This window comes from Entelurus aequoreus, linkage group LG07, assembly GCF_033978785.1.
Source record: "Entelurus aequoreus isolate RoL-2023_Sb linkage group LG07, RoL_Eaeq_v1.1, whole genome shotgun sequence".
In the NCBI taxonomy this organism is placed as follows: Eukaryota; Metazoa; Chordata; class Actinopteri; order Syngnathiformes; family Syngnathidae; genus Entelurus; species Entelurus aequoreus.
The window spans coordinates 27042265-27060688 of NC_084737.1; the positions used below are offsets into that span (position 1 = coordinate 27042265).

At 43.4% G+C, this 18424-nt stretch overlaps 1 protein-coding gene across 5 annotated transcripts in view; it reads left to right on the forward strand.

The window, feature by feature from the left end:
- Nucleotides 1-18424, forward strand: part of znf385a (zinc finger protein 385A) — a 182595-nt gene that overhangs the window by 96028 nt on the left and 68143 nt on the right. The window contains exon 1 of one of the 5 annotated variants that reach the window (XM_062053086.1): nt 5498-5808. The exons of the other annotated variants lie outside the window; for them this stretch is intronic. Coding sequence (XP_061909070.1) covers nt 5770-5808 — 39 coding nt within the window. The 5' untranslated portion in view covers nt 5498-5769. Of the gene's footprint in view, nt 1-5497; nt 5809-18424 lie in introns of those variants that run through there. 5 annotated transcript variants of the gene reach the window in all.

The window sequence follows — 18424 nt, forward strand, 5'->3', positions numbered from 1 at the left end:
AATTTAGATGATCTCCCACGGCACACCAGACTGCATCTCACGGTGGTTGAAAAACACCAGTCTAATGGATTTACACTATTCCAGAGTGATGGCCACATACTGTAGTATGACCTGATGAAGCTTGTTGGGGGTACTGTTGTGATCTGGACTTGCTCATCGGGCCAGTTGTGGTTTCAGTATGTTATGAGGTCATTTTCCATGATTGCATTTTTTTTTTATCTCTTGATGACAAGACCAGCGTGCGTCCGTCAAATTGTGGAAAAAATGACAAAAATAATTGTTTTGACATTGGATTAATTCATCTTCACAACTTCTGCTGCTATATATGATAAAAAGGAACTCTTTCCTCTGCCTTTTATTGGCCAGGCAATTTATTTGACAAAGACATTTCAGTCATTGACAAACTAACATCAGTCCAAATGCTGTTTTTGGCATTTATCCCCTCATTCATCTGTATTTATACTCCATTTTGTCGTTTACAATAAAAGTACCGGTCCATCATTCTGTTTAGTGTTTTACAGTCCTGCGTCCAGGAGAGGGGGCCGCAGGAAAGGCAAGGAAAAAACTTTGACCTTGCAGCAAGAAATGCAAACATTTAGACTACACTCTGATGTGTTATACTCAAAAAGGAAAGAAGAGTGACGCTCACTCGAGCTGAAAGGAGTCTCCCTGGGGTGCATTGCAAAGCCTCAGGATGTACGGGGCAAATTGTATAGCTGCTTAAAAAATGCATTGGGAAAAAAAAAACATGCAAGGAGTTTTCACAGGAAGGAATCCTTTCCCTGCAGCTGTCCCAGAAAATGTTCTACTTGAAGTTAGAGACAGAGAGTGTGTTTACAGCCTAATGTTAACACCGATGTGGAAGAATAATTCAACAGGAAAATGAACATTGTGTGTGTTGCTTGTGACTGTATGAATGAAAAAAAAACACTGGTTAGTTTCAAACCTCCTGGTGTCTTTCTGTACATGTTAAATATGTAGACTTGCTATTATATCCGCCATAACAGTAATAAGAATGTCCTTGCACTTTTAGCTGGCAGAGCGTTGTTCTATTAGTCTCGATAATTGATCTCGCTGAGTTTGTACATTCTTAATTAAACCCAGAATCCACACTGATGCTTATTACCTCTATAACAGTGGAATGGCCGCTCCTAAGTCGCCTATATATACTGCTTAAATGGTTGGATAATGTGATTTGTCCTCCATTTGCCTGTCTCTCCCATTGGGGCTTTGGACAGTGATGGGACTGCTTTATTTGTTGGGCCTGATATAGACTGCACATGCATTTTTCTAGCTTACTAAAAAAAGTCTGGATATTTCTGACCAGGCCATCCCAACATAACAGAATAATTGACATACATTTTATAAAGAGTAGTGAGATTTCAGCACACCCAGCATCAAGACAATTAAAATCGTTTGTTTGTTGTTTATGTTTATTTCTGTTGGCCCCCGTAGAGGGCAAAGAGAAAAAAAAGTGATGAGAACTGTAAATGTAACATAGGAACATGCTACATCATCTGTCCTGGCGACTGATTATAATATGAGTAATGCAATTAATCAAATGTTAGTTGTTGGTAAAAAAAAAATAAAAAAATAAAAATAGAAATACATTACCATTCAAATTCTAATGATCCAAAACTGAGAATGTTGAATATAGATTAATTAAACACTAAATACCAAAGAAGCAACCTCGAAGTTCAAGATGCGCTCTGCCCCGATAAACTCTTACCTAACATTTCACACACACAAACTGGACAATATCACCGCACTGTGTATTGTTACCTTCAATGGAAATATCTAGTTTACACTGTACATGTCTATTTATTAAGTCAATTCTACCTCACAGTCTTGCATTTGATACCCTTACATTTATGCACTATTGTCAGTGTTTGCACAAGGCAAGGCAAGGCAACTTTATTTGTATAGCACTTTTCATACAGATAGCAGACTCAAAGTGCTTCACAGACAACAAAGTGAAATGAAAGAAAATAAAAGCAAAATTAAAATGCAGACAATAAAAATAAAAACAGTGCGGACGTTAAAAGTTAAAAGATTAAAAGATTTAGCTGAAAGTTAAGGTGAACATAAAAGTTTTCAGTCTAGTTTTAAAAGTAGTCAGAGTTGGGGAAAGTCTGACATCTTCACAAAGTTTATTCCAGCTATTTGTTTCATAGTGACTGAATGATGCTCTCCCTTGATTTGAGTTTACTCTGGGAACCATGTGTTGTTTCTTGTTATATTGTACACATTAGTCCTGATCTACTAGGATACTAAATAACAAGTGCTATATTACCGTATGCAAAAATGTGGGCGTGTTGCGGGTGATCTAATAGGACTGCTCAGGCAATTGATAGATAACAAGTGCAAAATGTGGGGCAGACTGACCGCCCTATTTCAAGAAGGATTTTGTGTGTGCTACCGGCTGTCACCCTGGAGAAACTCGTTGACTGCACATCCATGGCATCATGCTCCGATATGTGGTGTTTTACCATACCGTGGAACATGCAGCACACCAATACCTTTTCTGGGCTAGTAGAAGGACTCCTGTAGTGCGAGGTACAAAGGAACCAATACTTTTTTGGTGTTTTTTGTGTAACTGTGCCAATTTGCACGTACCTTCCAAATGTGCTAAATATTGACAGTAAAACAGCTAAATGATGATATTTCCTCCTCCCAGTGTTGTTGGCAGTCTGATAATCAGCATATAATCTGCATGTTAATGAGGAGATTACACCCGCTGTATTGTATATATGTATTGTGCTCACTATTTTGCTCATTTAAGAGACGCAATCCTCTGCGCATCCACTTGCAGATCAGTACGTAGACCACCTACTCAGTGGCCTTGTGGTTAGAGTGTCCGCCCTGAGATCGGTAGGTTGTGAGTTCAAACCCCGGCCGAGTCATACCGAAGACTATAAAAAATGGGACCCATTACTTCCCTGCTTGGCACTCAGCATCAAGGGTTGGAATTGGGGGTTAAATCACCAAAATGATTCCCTGGCGCGGCCACCGCTGCTGCTCACTGCTCCCCTCACCTCCCAGGGGACACATTTCACCACACTTAGTGTGTGTGTGACTATCATTGGTACTTTAACTTAACTTTAGTGTGTGTTTTAATGCAGGCAAACCTTTAGTAGAGTTGGACCATTGTATAACTACATTCAAAGTTCAATATTACACTGCTGTTGGGGTCCATAAAATCCCGATTGTGTTATACCTGAGAGTGCGTTATATAGAGCTTTTTTAATCCTTTTTTTTTCAAAATATCATAGTTAAGTGATCCTGATTCATGTGGTGAAAACAACAGGGGTTTGCAGACTTACCAAAGTCATAAAGTTTTAAGTTTGTGAGTTGACGGTAAGCTCTGTCTTTAAATTGTTTGAATTCTTCTCTGCCTAGTGCTTCATTCGTGCTTAAGTGTTGGGACGTACTAAACCTGTCTTGTCTCAGTTGTGCGGATGAATTTTTTTCTGAAAGGAGACAAGTGTCAAAATGGTCTGTTTTCTTCTTGATGTGGACAGGCGGGAAAAAAAAAGAGCCCAGCAAAGCCGAACACGGTTGGCATCTTGAAAGTGAACAAACATTTGTACGTCACTTCCGGCAAACGGTGAGGGTTGAAGTCGATAGCGATGATGTTTGGCGTGATGTGACGTGAATGGCGGATTGTGCTCCCACGTCACAGAATGGGGCGTGCACTATCCACCAGTGGGTCGATACAGTAATGGTATTGGATAATTTGGTGAAAAACAACGGGGTTGACTCTGCCGGAAAAAAGAAAATGTGCGGAAATTTGGCGTCCAATTTATATCGAACGGAGTTATATCGAACTTTACCTGTTTATACTGTATGGCTATAATTACGATGCCTTTCTTTAAATAAAAAAAACAAACATTTTCTATATTGTATTATTGTTTTCATCTTCTCTTATAGCCATTGTTATTAGTTTCTGGTATTTTGTTTTATTTCCTGTTAAGCACTTCTTTTTTTTGACTACCTCTCCCTGATTGGTAATCAGGACACAGATGCTTCATGTTGTCAATCAGAATGTTTTTTATGCTTTTGTTTAGGTACCAAGCTTAATGATTGAGAAGACAGGGCTGTGTCATTGAGCTTTTGTACCTCCATGTTGCATAGCCTTCCGAATCCGAATCCGAATCCGAATAGTTTTATTGCCATTGTTTGACAATTTACAAACTAGGAATTTTTCTTGGTACAATCGTGCAATATTAAACACATAATAGGTAGAATAGGTAATACAAATGACCTGTAACTGAGCTATCAGATCTTGTTATTGTTCATGTGTCTGATGGCCAAGGGGAAAAAAATGTTCAGGTGACGGGAGGTGTGGGTCTGGATGGACCGTAGTCTCCTGCCTGAGGAGGAGAAGGGAGAATAATTTGTGTCCAGGGTGAGAAGAGTCAGTTGTGATCCGACCCACACGCCTCCTGGTCCTGGTGCAGAACAGGTCCTGCAGGGATGGATGGATCCCTATGCTTATTGTGACCGTAAAATCTTTCTAGTGTTCTTCCTTGATGCACATTTTGTTACTAATAAATACATTTTCCCTGCCCTTCTCCCGCCGTCTCTGCATCCTGGGGTCACGACCACCCATGCCGACTGTAACAATTGTAATTGCACCCCAGAGAGAGTCATTTTGATGTTCTGTGCGTCTTGGTTACATGATAAATTGGCAATAAAGACACTCGAATATTAAATGTTATGCTGCCTGCCAGCAGACAAACTATTGACCCAGATTTAAGACAATATTTTCCCTATGACAGAGCTCAACGCTGTGTCTTGATATTCAGACATGCCAACCAGCAGGGGGCACCAAATGATTTCTCCTTAAGCTAGTCAGAGCTTTTCTAATTGTCACACCTGTGTCCTGCAGAGATGCAGCGATACCGGAGAAAGGGAAGTGAAAGTAACAGAGGGTAATTTTCATAATACTTTAACTTGTTCTTCTTTCGGGGTTTCGCAGTTGGGAGAGTGGCCGTGCCAGCAACCTAAGGGTTCCTGGTTCAATCCCCACCTTCTACCAACCTCGTCACGTCCGTTGTGTTCACCCTTGCTCCTGATGGGTCGTGGTTAGGGCCTTGCATGGCATCCTGCTGTCAGTGTGTGAATGTTTGAGTGAATGTGTGTGTGAATGGGTGAATGTGGAAATAGTGTCAAAGAGCTTTGAGTACCTTGAAGGTAGAAAAGCACTATATAAGTATAACCCATTTACCATTTATGCTTGTAAATTATGACGTAAGGAAAAAAAGTTGATCGGCAAAGCAAATGTTACAGTTGCATTGGTTGTATTTGATTGACGGCTGAACATGCAGAAGGGTGGGCATGCATGGGGGGGGGAGTAAGTGAAACCCACTCACAATCCCATGACCACATCCAGAGCACGAAACTATGCATCTGAAGGAGGGGAGCGAGAAGGAGAAGGGGAGGAGACACCGGAGAGCGGACTGAGGGACACACACCATGGGAATCATTGGGGCATGTTGAAAGAAAGCTGAGAGGAGGAGGAGGAGGAAGTTGGACAGAAAGTGTATTGACACTTGTCAGGGAGTTTAGAGACAAGCATCCCAACACCTCAAAAACCAGGAGACACTGTTGATGGCTATGCATCACTAGCAACAAGACTTATTTTTAGGGCTTTTCTATCCATCTTTGACAAGTGGTTTGGAGGAAAGTGCATCACGCACTCTCAGTCTCACCCAGGCTGAGACCCAAACGCTCAACTTTTATAATAACATACGCACAGGAGGAACGATGCAGCTCCAAGCTTCCACAGACCCTGAGGAGATGAAGGTGAGTACACACCTCCTGGGGAATGATTGAAGCTTTTTTTTTTTTTTTTTTTTTTTTTTTTGCCATGCTGTGTCTTAATCTGGCCTCAAGTCAAGCACGACTCGTGCTTCAAAGTCGCTTCTATATCCACTTCAGTGTGAGTGCCAGAGCGGTGCCACTGGGAACGTTCCTCGTTGCCCAAGTTCAACACGATCAAAACAATCTGCTGTCTAGAAGTGATCAAACACTGCAGGGGAGTCTGCTGCAAAGAACTGCTTGATAAAGAGACAAGAAAGGAAACCAGAAATGACACAAACTCTGTTGTGGAGAATGAAAAAGGCTTGTTTGATCACTGTTTCAAATCTTTGGGGGCACAATGATGTAGTGTGGTAACGATACCAATATGTTGGTACCGGTACCGGTACTAAAATTATTTCGGTACTTTAATTTGGTGCCACTTTTCGGTACTTTTCTAAATAAAGGGGACCACAAAAAATTGCATTATTGGCTTTATTTTAACAAAAAATCTTAGGGTACATTAAACATATGTTTCTTATTTCAGTTAAGTCCTTAAATAAAATAGTGAACATATTAGACAACTTGTCTTTTAGTAGTAAGTAAAAAAACAAAGGCTCCTAATTAGTCTGCTGACATATGCAGTAACATATTGTGTCATTTATCATTCTATTATTTTGTCAAAATTATTAAGGAAGTGGTAGAAAATGTATTATTAATCTACTTGTTCATTTACTGTAAATATCTGCTTACTTCCTGTTTCAACATGTTCTATCTACACTTCTGTTAAAATGTAATAATCACTTATTCTTCTTACATTAGTTTTGGATGATACCACACATTTGGGTATCAATCCGATACCAAGTCGTTACAGGATAGTACATTGGTCGTATTCAAAGTCCTCATGTGTCCAGGGACATATTTCTTGAGTTTACAAACATCATATACATTTAAAAAAAACGAAACAAGATGTTGTGATGCCAAAAAATATTGACGTAACCAGAGTAGTATCGACACACCGTGAGCTACGGTGTGTAGTGAAGCATGTTTAGCTATTCCTCGTCCAGCAGGGATGATACTTGTAAGAAACTCACTTAATTTGTCGCCATGGAGGCGAGGATTAGTGATTTAGAAGTAGCTAAAACACTGCCGACAGCGGATGGACGTTAGCCGCTAGCTAGCTAGCCATGTATTGAAGCACCTCTTCCTGAGGGCATTTCAGTGTTACAGCTTCACCTTTATTGTTAGTTTTTAAGCCAAAATGTGTCCGTTCTCCCTTTTCTGTCTACTCACTGTGTCTGCTTGGAAGTACTCTGTGATTTTGTGCCGCTGAACATGCTCGTCTGCTCGTAAACCAGCAATGTCACGATGTGACTTCGATGTGGGCGCGGGGGGCGCGGGACCGGTACATTTCAGAGACGGTATCGTATCGAAAATGATTCATTAGTATTGCGGTACTATACGAATACCGGTATACCATGCAACCCTACAATGATGTCTTGTTAGTCGATTGGTACCCGTCAAGGTAGTTAAACATGACTTTTGTGGCACTAGAGGAAATATTAGAATGCAGAAATGTATCTGACATTATCAGGTTTATTTGTATAGCCTGGTACTAAACCGATTTTTAATTTAAATGACACTTTTCTAAATGTTCCATTTGTAAAGAACATGAATTTAAGTGTGGTGCTTCACTGCTTCACTGCTTACAGGTATATGCAACCTTTGGTGTTCTTTGGTGCATTGGATGATCAAAATCTAAACAGTGGCAATGGACAGTTGCATGAACCCATACTTACACAACAGCCTGGGGAACCTCCTCCTCATGCTGCTCACCAGCCTGGTCACACACTGCTGTGGGACGGCATACCACTCCTCAACCAGGAGTCATCACAAGTCAACCATGTTTGTTGTTGGTTACTCTAGCATGAACAGCACGCCCATGCTGCACCCAAAAGTGCTCGGTTGGGTTGAGGTCAGGACTTTTTGGCAGGGCGCTTTGTCCTTTCTACTCCCAATTTCTGGACACAGTCAGAGATTAAAAACCCTTCTCTGGGGGCAGGCGTCATCAACTTGGAGAATAGTTCTCTAGGTCTAGGATGACCCTAAGTGATGACAAGCTTCATTTTCCCAGTGATGAATATAAATCAGAATCAGCAATCACCTGTTTGGCATAGACAGGGAAGTTTTTCCACATAATGTGCTTCTCATCCCACTAATGTATGTTCTTTATCGTCCAAAGGCACAATAAACGTTCATGCCAAGAAGCATTTTTGTCCACTAAAAACACATCTCATCATTATCACAGTTATTGATTATCATTATGTAACTATTACTGCAGTATATGGACAATCCAAAAACGCTAGGGGTTACAAAGACAAGACACTCCTATTGTATTATATATGAAGCAGGTACAGACCCATGCCACTCAAATGGAGGTCTACCATCAACATGGCTATTGAAGATTTTACGACCATGTCAAAGGGACATAATACATTTAGGCCTTATAAACATCATCAACATCAATATTTTGTATCTTAAGTCCGTCTCCAACCCGCTGACATGATCACAGTTTACTTTCATATGCGTTTGGTTTCGGTTGCCGTGAGAGCGCCCCCCCTACACAAAGGCCTCATGGCAGCTGCGCAGTGTTTTTAACAGCTGATTTGACTGGATGAATCGTAGCTGACCTCCACCCAGGGAACTGGACCTAAGCCCATAATTCATGTGCACAGTTACCTCAGCTCTTGTTAAACGCTCTCCAGAGAGGCAATGGTGGGCCACAGCCTTATACAGCATGTAACGCGCACCTGCACAATGCTGCTTGTAATACTGGAGTCATCATCTGACAGCACCTTGGAGGGTTGCAGAAAAACGTATGGTGCAGTGTATGAGAAACCATGCATAATTGTATATACACTATATTGCCAAAAGTATTTGGCCACCTGCCTTGACTCACATATGAACTTGAAGTGCCATCCCATTCCTAACCCATAGGGTTCAATATGATGTCGGTCACCCTTTTGCAGCTATTACATCTTCAACTCTTCTGGGAAGGCTGTCCACAAGGTTGCGGAGTGTGTAAATAGGAATTTTTGACCATTCTTCCAAAAGCACATCGGTGAGGTCACACACTGATGTTGGTCGAGAAGGCCTGGCTCTCAGTCTCCGTTCTAATTCATCTCAAAGGTCAGGTCAGGACTCTGTGCAGGCCAGTCAAGTTCATTCACACCAGACTCTGTCATCCATGTCTTTTATGGACCTTGCTTTGTGCACTGGTGCACAGTCATGTTGGAAGAGGAAGGGGCCCGCTCCAAACTGTTCCCACAATGTTGGGAGCATGGAATTGTCCAAAATGTTTTGGTATCCTGGAGCATTCAAAGTTCTTTTCACTGGAACTAAGGGGCCAAGCCCGACTCCTGAAAAACTACCCCACACCATAATTCTTCCTCCACCAAATTTCACACTCGGCACAATGCAGTCCCATTCCTTGAAGCTCTCTGCGTACTGTACGTGGGCTAATTGGAAGGTCACATGAAGTTTGGAGCTCTGTAGCAACTGACTATGCAGAAAGTCTTTACACTATGCGCTTCTCTCTGTCAGTTTACGTGGCCTACCACTTGGTGGCTGAGTTGCTGTTGTTCCCAAACTCTTTTATTTTCTTATAATAAAGCCGACAGTTGACTTTGGAATATTTAGGAGCGAGGAAATTTCACGACTGGATTTGTTGCACAGGTGGCATCCTATGACAGTTCCACGCTGGAAATCACCGAGCTCCTGAGAGCGGCCCATTCTTTCACAAATGTTTGTAGAAACAGTCTCCATGCCTAAGTGCTTGATTTTATACACCTGAGGCGTATAAAGTGATTAGGACACCTGATTCTGATCATTTGGATGGGTGGCCAAATACTTTTGGCAATATAGTGTATGTCCATGCAGTTGGTACTTTTTGTCATCCACTCGTCCAAATGTGCTCTTAAGTCGATTTCTGAAGAAAGGAATGGCAGCAGTCATGAGTAATAGGAAAACGCCACGTGAGATAAGAATTTGTAATATTAAGATGCCCAGCCTGGGTCTCATTCTCTTGTCTTGGTTCTATTTCCTTTCTATCTCCATAAACCCTGATTCATCTTTTTTTTCCTCCTGCACGTATCCAGATGGTAGGGTTATTGTTTACGTATGTAACATCTCTGGCCGTCTCCTTGTTTTTCTATTTTTACCCTTTTTTTTTTTGTGAAAGCCACTGTTTGTTTCTGCGGTATGAGCACAAATCTCCTTTCTCTGTGTCCCTGCTGGCCAAGGTTCAGGGGTATTTTCTAGAATAGATGACAGCATGTGTGAGATGGCTTAAGAGAAAGTTTGGTGTTGGGCCAAATTGAGTAATTTCTTGTCTGTGAACTACAGTACACCAACGCGTCAGGTTTGTGTCGCATCTGGAAAGTTTTCTGGAACATTCTTTTAATTTTTAAACACATCAACACCAAAGCCATTTTCTTCTCAGACCATAACTCCTGCTCACCGAAACAATGCCACATCATCTTCCTCTTTTAAACGTCTTCCTCCTTCAGCTAAAAGACCTGTGGTAGAAATCCACACCAGCTATTGACTCTCCTCACTAACACTAAAGTTAATTAGCAATGATGGCAAGATAAATTCACCTTCAAGCATGATAATTAAGTGGAATGGAGTCCAACAAAAGTGGTGCCCTTTAGTATCTGGAACAGAGCTAAAGAAGGGAGGGTCTTATCTAACGACACACAAAAGAGCTGCCTAACCTGAGTCAGTAAAATTTATATGAGGTGTTTTACAGCATGCTGCTGATAGATGGACCAGCTGGAAACCCAACAACTATGAACATGCAACTTGCAGGATCACAATTGCCAGCTTGGCTAGGAAACAGCAGGTGCAACATGCAATCAACAATGTCATGCATCCATTTTCTACCGCTTATTCCCTTCGGGGTCGCGGGGGGCACTGGAGCCTATCTCAGCTACAATCCTGGACAAGTCGCCACCTCATTGCAGGGCCAACACAGATAGACGGACAACATTCACACTCACATTCACACACTAGGGCCAATTTAGTGTTGCCAATCAACCTATCCACAGGTGCGGTCAACAATGATAAATGGTAAATGGGTTATACTTGTATAGGGCTTTTCTACCTTCAAGGTACTCAAATCGCTTTGACACTATTTCCACATTCACGCATTCACACACTGCCATGCAAGGCCCTAACCACGACCCATCAGGAGCTAGGGTGAAGTGTCAAGTGCTTAAGGACAGAACGGACGTGACAAGGTTGGTAGAAGGTGGGGATTGAACCAGGAACCCTCAAGTTGCTGGCACGGCCACTCTCCCAACTGCGCCAAGCCGGCCCCGTGATGACCACGTTACTTAAAATACTCACTGACCACATAATGTGAATACATACATAAATATCGGTGGTCAATGCTAAGGTTTTACTTTACAGCTAATAAGGCCCGTATTTGAACTGACACAGTCAAAGAGATAGTCCTACTAAAGGTTTGCACGTACTAAAACACGACAGCACACACAAAAGTTGTTGTATATGCAGAATATATGCTTATTATCACGACACCCGCAATAATTGGAGGAGGATATGCAAATATAATAATTTAGCGGACACGGTGTGATTTATCAAGCCTGAAACGGTTTTTGCATTTACGTTTAGCTCGTTGTTGTTGTTTAGTGAGTATGTGGGGAACACATACCTGTATAAGAGTAACATTAAGGCATTGTATCAACTACAGAAAAGAGCTTTAAGGATTATTCACAAAGCAGATTATCTAGAACACACTAACATATTATTTATTAATTCTGGTTTATTGAAACTACAGGAGCTAGTAAAGTTACAGACATGATGTGTTATGTTTATGGCTAAAAGTAAAGCATTACCAGCAAATTTACAAAAAATGTTTGTCATCACTTCTGAGAATAAAGAGCATAGAAGAAAAGGTCCTTTCAAACATCAGTATTCAAGGACAACTTTAAAACAAATGTGTATATCAGTGGTGGGGGTTAAATTATGGAATTCTCTTTACAATGAGATAAAAGATTGTAGAAATATATTCGAATTGAAAAAAATATATCAAGACAGAACAATAAGATCAAGATGGCGTCGCGACTAGTCGCAGAGGCTCAACGCTCTCCCGTTCGGTGCTTTTTTATGTTATTTATGTATGTCTTTGTTATTTTACTTTTTACATCCTGTCGGGCAAACAACGTCTACACCAGGCAGGATCTCATAGAAGTCGGATCTCCCGGAGAAAGCGCCGTCACGGCCGAGTTTATCCGAGTAAACAACATTCTGGAAGAAATTGCGAGACAACCCGGATCTCCATGGTACATCATACCCGGAACAAAGCGCCGCAGGCGGCGTAGAGAACGTAAACAGAAACGAGGCTGCAGAGCTGGTCTGCTGGAGAGGCTAAGACAACGACCGAACAGACCACCACTGCCGAGTATATTTCTCACAAATGCAAGATCACTTGCAAACAAGATGGACGAACTGAGGGTACAGGTAGCAACGAACACCACCGTGAGGAATAGCTGCGTGCTAATAGTCACAGAAACCTGGCTCCATTCATCCATCCCGGACCTAGCTATCGAGCTAACAGGCTACACTCTACACCGCCTGGACAGGACAAAAGAGGCTACAGGGAAATCGCGTGGAGGAGGACTATTAATATTCACAAAGGACACATGGGGAACACACACAAGCATTGTGAGTAGCCACTGTTCCCCTAATCTAGAATATCTGACTATTAAATGTCGACCCTTTTACCTGCCGAGGGAATACAATGCTGTGTTGCTAACCGCAGTGTACATAGCGCCACTAGGTCAGCTGCATGATACAATCAACCAGCAACAAAGCATGTATCCGGAGGCTGCTCATATCATCGCAGGAGACTTTAACCATGCTAATCTGAAGGTAGAGCTCCCCAAACTACACCAGCATGTAAAATGTGCCACAAGAGGCAAAAACACACTGGACAAGGTTTACTCCAATATTAAACTGGGCTTCAGAGCTAAACCTTTAGCACACATGGGCCAGTCAGACCACATATCCCTGCTACTCATCCCAGCATACACCCCCACCCGGATAAGTGCTCCCACCACAACAAAGACCATCAATACCTGGCCTGAAGGTGCCACTGAAAAGCTGCAAGACTGCTTTGACACCACTGCGTGGGAGGTCTTTGTAGACGAGGACCTGGAGAAATACACATCAGGAGTACTGGGCTACATAAAACACTGCACAGACTCTGTTACTGTGGATAAGTGCGTCCGAGTCTATTCCAACACAAAGCCATGGATGACAAGAGAGGTGCAGAGGCTGCTGAGGGAGAGGGACACCGCGTTCAGATCTGGCGACGGGGAGCTCTACAGCACTGCCAGAGCCAGCCTGAAGCGTGGTATCAGGGAGGCTAAGGAGGACTACAAAACGAAGATTGAGGACTGCTTCCAAAGCAACGACTCCAGGAGGGTATGGCAGGGGGTCCAGCACATGACCAACTACAGGCCCAGCAATCTCCCGGCCGGCAGGGGAGACCCCCGGCTGGCAGAGGAGCTGAACTCCTTCTACGCCCGCTTTGAGGTAACACCATCGGAAGCAGTCACACTTCACTCAGTAGCAACACCTCACCCAACAGCCACACCTCAATCAGCAGTCACACCTCACTCGGCAGACCCCAGCAGCCTCACCCTTTCAGTGACGGAGCACGAGGTCAGACGCACACTGAAAGCCGTAAACGCGAGGAAGGCTGCGGGACCGGACGGCGTCACCGGACGGGTGCTGATAGACTGCGCTGATCAGCGGGCTGGTGTCCTCACCGACATCTTCAACCGGTCCCTGTCCCAGGCCACCGTCCCATCCTGCCTGAAAACCTCCACCATCATCCCGGTCCCCAAAAAGAAAAACACTGTCAGCTGTCTGAACAACTACCGGCCAGTGGCACTCACTTCCATCACAATGAAGTGTTTCGAGAAACTGGTCCGGACCCACATCCTCTCATCCCTACCACCCGCATTGGACCCCCATCAGTTTGCCTACCGAGCCAACAGATCTACGGAGGACGCCATCGCTACGGCTCTCCACTCCGCCATGTCCCACATGGAGGGGGGGGGGGGGGGGAAGCTATGTACGGCTGCTCTTTGTAGACTTCAGCTCTGCATTTAATACCATCTTACCTGACAGACTGGTGACCAAGCTAGCAGACCTCGGAATATCCAACCCCACCTGTCTCTGGATTAAAGACTTCCTGACTGACCGCCATCAGAGGGTGAGGATGGGTACCCACACCTCCACAGCCCTCAGCCTCAGCACCGGCTCACCTCAGGGCTGCGTGCTGAGCCCACTGCTCTAGTCACTCTACACCCACGACTTCACAGCCATCCACCCCGGCAACCACATCATAAAGTTTGCCGATGACACAACGGTGGTGGGCTGCATCTCTGGGGTCGACGAGACGGCATACCGGGACGAGGTGGAGCAGCTGGCAGTGTTGAGCAGGGTGAACAACCTGAAGCTGAACCAGCTCAAGACCCAGGAAGTGATCTTGGACAGCAGGAGGAGAAAAACTACCACACAGCCCCTGTACATCGACGGGGGCTGTGTGGAAAGAGTCTCATCCCTACGCTTCCTGGGAGTTCACCTGGATGAGGACCTGTCCTGGAGGACCAACACCACGGCCATCGTCAAGAGGGCACAGCAGAGGCTCTACTTCTTGAGAGTACTCAGGAATCTCCACCTGAGACAGAATCTGCTGGTGTCCTTCTACCGCTGTTCTGTGGAGAGCATCCTCACATACTGCATCTGCGTATGGTTCTGCAGCTGCACAGCAGCAGAGAGGAAAGCTCTCCAGAGGGTCGTCAACTCGGCCCAAAAAATCATCGGGTGCCCCATCCCCTCCCTGGAAGAACTGTATAACTCCCGCTGCCTGAAGAAGGCAGCCAACATACTCAAGGACCCGTCCCACCCCGGCAACAGCCACTTCGATCGGCTGCCTTCCGGCAGACGTTTCAGAACCATGCAAACCCGCACAAATAGACTCAGAAACAGTTTCTACCCCCGGGCCATTACTGCACTAAATGCAGCTAAATTGTAAAAAAAAAACAAAAACAAAAAAAACTCCCTCACGTGCAACATGAGGAAGCCACCGGTCAATCACGATCCGGGACTGTGCAATCAGCGATTACATGCCAACTGGACAATATTTATTATATTTATTCACACAATTAATCCACAATAAAAAGCCTGCACAGCATAGGAGGTAGGAAATGCTGACTCCCACCCCCTTAGCACACTGGGATTCCGCATTACTCCTCTCTAGTCACTTTATACTTTTTACTGTCTCGTTTTCCTTTACATTGCCTCTTAGAGTGGTCTTAGGCCACATTGTATATTGCATATTGTGTATATTGTGTTGTTTTTGTATATTGTGTGGTTTCTTCTTTTTAAAAAAAAAAAATGCAAAGCACCTCAGGGAAGCAATCTAAATTTCGTTGGACCTGTACCTGTACATGCACAATGACAATAAAGATCATTCATTCATTCATTCATTCAACAATAAGATCATATGGACAGCCGTAAGTGTCTACATTTTGCTTTATATTTATTATTATTTTTTTGTCTGGTTTTGTATTTGTTTTGTATCATCTCGTGAGGTGTATATTACTTTTTTTGTTCGGTTTGTACTTCATGAAGTTTTGCACTTGGTTTTTTTTATGTTTTTTTGTTTGTTTTTATTATATTTGGATGTATTTGTTTGGTTTGTATGCTTGTGAATCTGGGCTATCCATTAAGTAAGACTACTTATTATGTTGAAGGGGACAGGAAATATAAGATTTTCTTCATCCTGTTCCTTCTCAAGCATAGGTGTGTAAATATGTGTTTAGTTGCTAAAGTTTAATTGTCTATTGATCAAAAATGCACATCAATGAAGGAGATAAATAAAAAATAAAAAAATGAAATGTCATAGTCAGCTCCACATCATACATATAGTACATAATATACATACTGTACATATCTCCAGTGAACAGTCTTGTGCTCAATGGCAATATCATTATTTCACTAAAAAGAAAATACAATTTAATTAAGAAAATAAAATACAATTAAATAAAATTAAACATATCTCAAAATGGTAATGGGAAGAAGTATAAACTTTTCCGAATCCCCTCCTTTTTTACATAGTTACATAGTCTGTGATTGCAATGCATTGATAAATGATGGAGGGAGAATTCTCTGTCTGTGTGCTTATAAACATATTTGGACCGTCAGAAATAAAAATATTACACATATTGTCTATTCAGCATTCCCGATAAGGTTTATTCAAGTGTACTGGAAAGGAGGCTACGCCAGATAGTCGAACCACCATTGCTTCAGTAGAAGCAATGGTGGTTTTCGTTCTGGTCGTGGAACTGTGGACCAGCTCTATACTCTTGGCAGTGTCCTTAAGGGTGAATTGGAGTTTGCCCAACCAGTCTAAATGTGCTTTTTCGGACTTGGAGAAGGTATTCGACTGTGTCCCTCGGAAAGTCTTTTGAGGAGTGCTCAGGGAGTATGGGGTATCTGATTGTGGATGATCAATGTCAGAGCTTAGTCCGCATTGCCAGCAGTAAGTCAGATCTGTTTTCAGTGAGGGTTGGCCTCTGCCAGGGCTGCCCTTTGTCACCGATTCTGTGCATACACTTTAAAGACAGAATTTCTAGGCACAGTCAGGGCATTGAGGGGATCCGGTTTGGTGGCTGCAGCACTAGGTCACTGCTTTTTGTAGATAACATCGTCTTGATGGCTTCATCTGGCCAGGATCTTCAGCTCTCACTGGATTGGTTCGCAGCCGAGTGTGAAGCGACTGGGATGAGAATCAGCACCTCCATGGTTCTCGCCCGGAAAAGGGTGATGTGCCATCTCCGGGTTGGGGAGGAGATCTTGCCCCAAGTGGAGGAGTTCAAGTACCTTGGAGACTTGTTTACGAGTAAGGGAAGAGTGGATCGTGAGATCGACAGGCAGCGTCTGCAGTGATGCCGACACTGTATCGATTCAATGTGGTAAAGAAGGAGCTGACCGAAAAGGACAAGATCAGGGGTACAAGCGGCTGATATGAGTTTCCTCTGTCGGGTGATGGGGCTCTCCCTTAGAGATAGGGTGAAAAGCTCAGTCATTCGGGAGGAGCTCAAAGTAAAGCAGCTACTCCTCCTCATCGAGAGGAGCCAGATGAGGTGGTTGGGGAATCTGGTCAGGATGCCCCCCGGACGCCTGCCCGGGGAGGTGTTTAGGGCATGTCTGACCGGTAAGAAGCTACGAGGAAGACCCAGGAGACGTTGGGGAGACATAGTCTCCCAGCTGGCCTGGGAACGCCTCAAGATCCGCTGGGAGGAGCTGGATGAAGTGGCTGTGGAGAGGGAAGTCTGGCCTTCTCTGCTTAGGTTGCTGCCCCAAGACCCGATTTTGAATAAGCGGAAGAAAATGGATGGATGGATGGATGGATGGATGGATGGTCCAGTCAGCAGTTTTTTTTATATAATTGTATAGCTACTGGATGACTTGTGGGTGCTGATTAACATGATCTCAACTGATTTGTTTTGGTGTGTGTTGGTGTTGGTGTTTTTACTTAATGGTGTTATTTTTTTTTACATATGAGTTTCATTAATTATATATAGGACAATTATTGTTAGTATATCTCCAATGGAATATCCCTATATGAAAAAACTTCTTGCAACAAAAATATTTTCATTTGTGATTGTGCGTCTGGAACAACCCAGCGAGCTAATATTTAGATTCTGTTGGCTAGATTGCACTTCTATATTAAAAAAAATACTGCAAGTTGGCGCATGTTATGTAATGGGTTTGCAATAGAAGAAGAGTGTCTCCATGGGGACAACTGGAAGTACACGCTAAATCTTCATTCAAATAGGGCGATCTTTACCACTTGTGTACTTGTTACAAATCACGTTCGCAGTCTAAGTAGATAACCTGCAACACGGCCACTAATTTTAAAGCTTGCACCTGCTATTCAGCGCAGCGTTTGTCAACCTTTTTTGAGCCAAGCCACGTTTTTCATTGAAAAAATCCGGAGGCACACCACCAGCAGAAAACATTAAAATAGAAACTCAGCAGCCGCTTTGACAATTAAAAGTCGTTCTTGCAGTTGTTGGATATGACTTTAAACCATGGGTGTCACAGTCTGGCCCGTGGGCCAAATTTGGCCCGCCGTGTAATTTCATTTGGCCCTTGAGGCAATATCAAATTAACATTAGAGCTGGCCCGCCGGTATTATACAGCGGCAGTGCCGCTGTAACACCGCATTCACCGCTAATACTCATACTTGCCAACCCTCCCGATTTTCAGTGCCTCTCTGGAAAGTCTCCCGGGGCAACCATTATCCCGAATTTCTCCCGATTTCCACCCAGACAACAATATTGGGGGCGTGCCTTAAAGGCACTGCCTTTAGCGTCCTCTACAACATGTCATCACGTCTGCTTTTCCTCCATACAAACAGCGTGTCGGCCCCTGTCACATGATATATGCGGCTTCTACACACACATAAGTGAATGCAAGACATACTTGATCAACAGCCATACAGGTCACACTGAGGGTT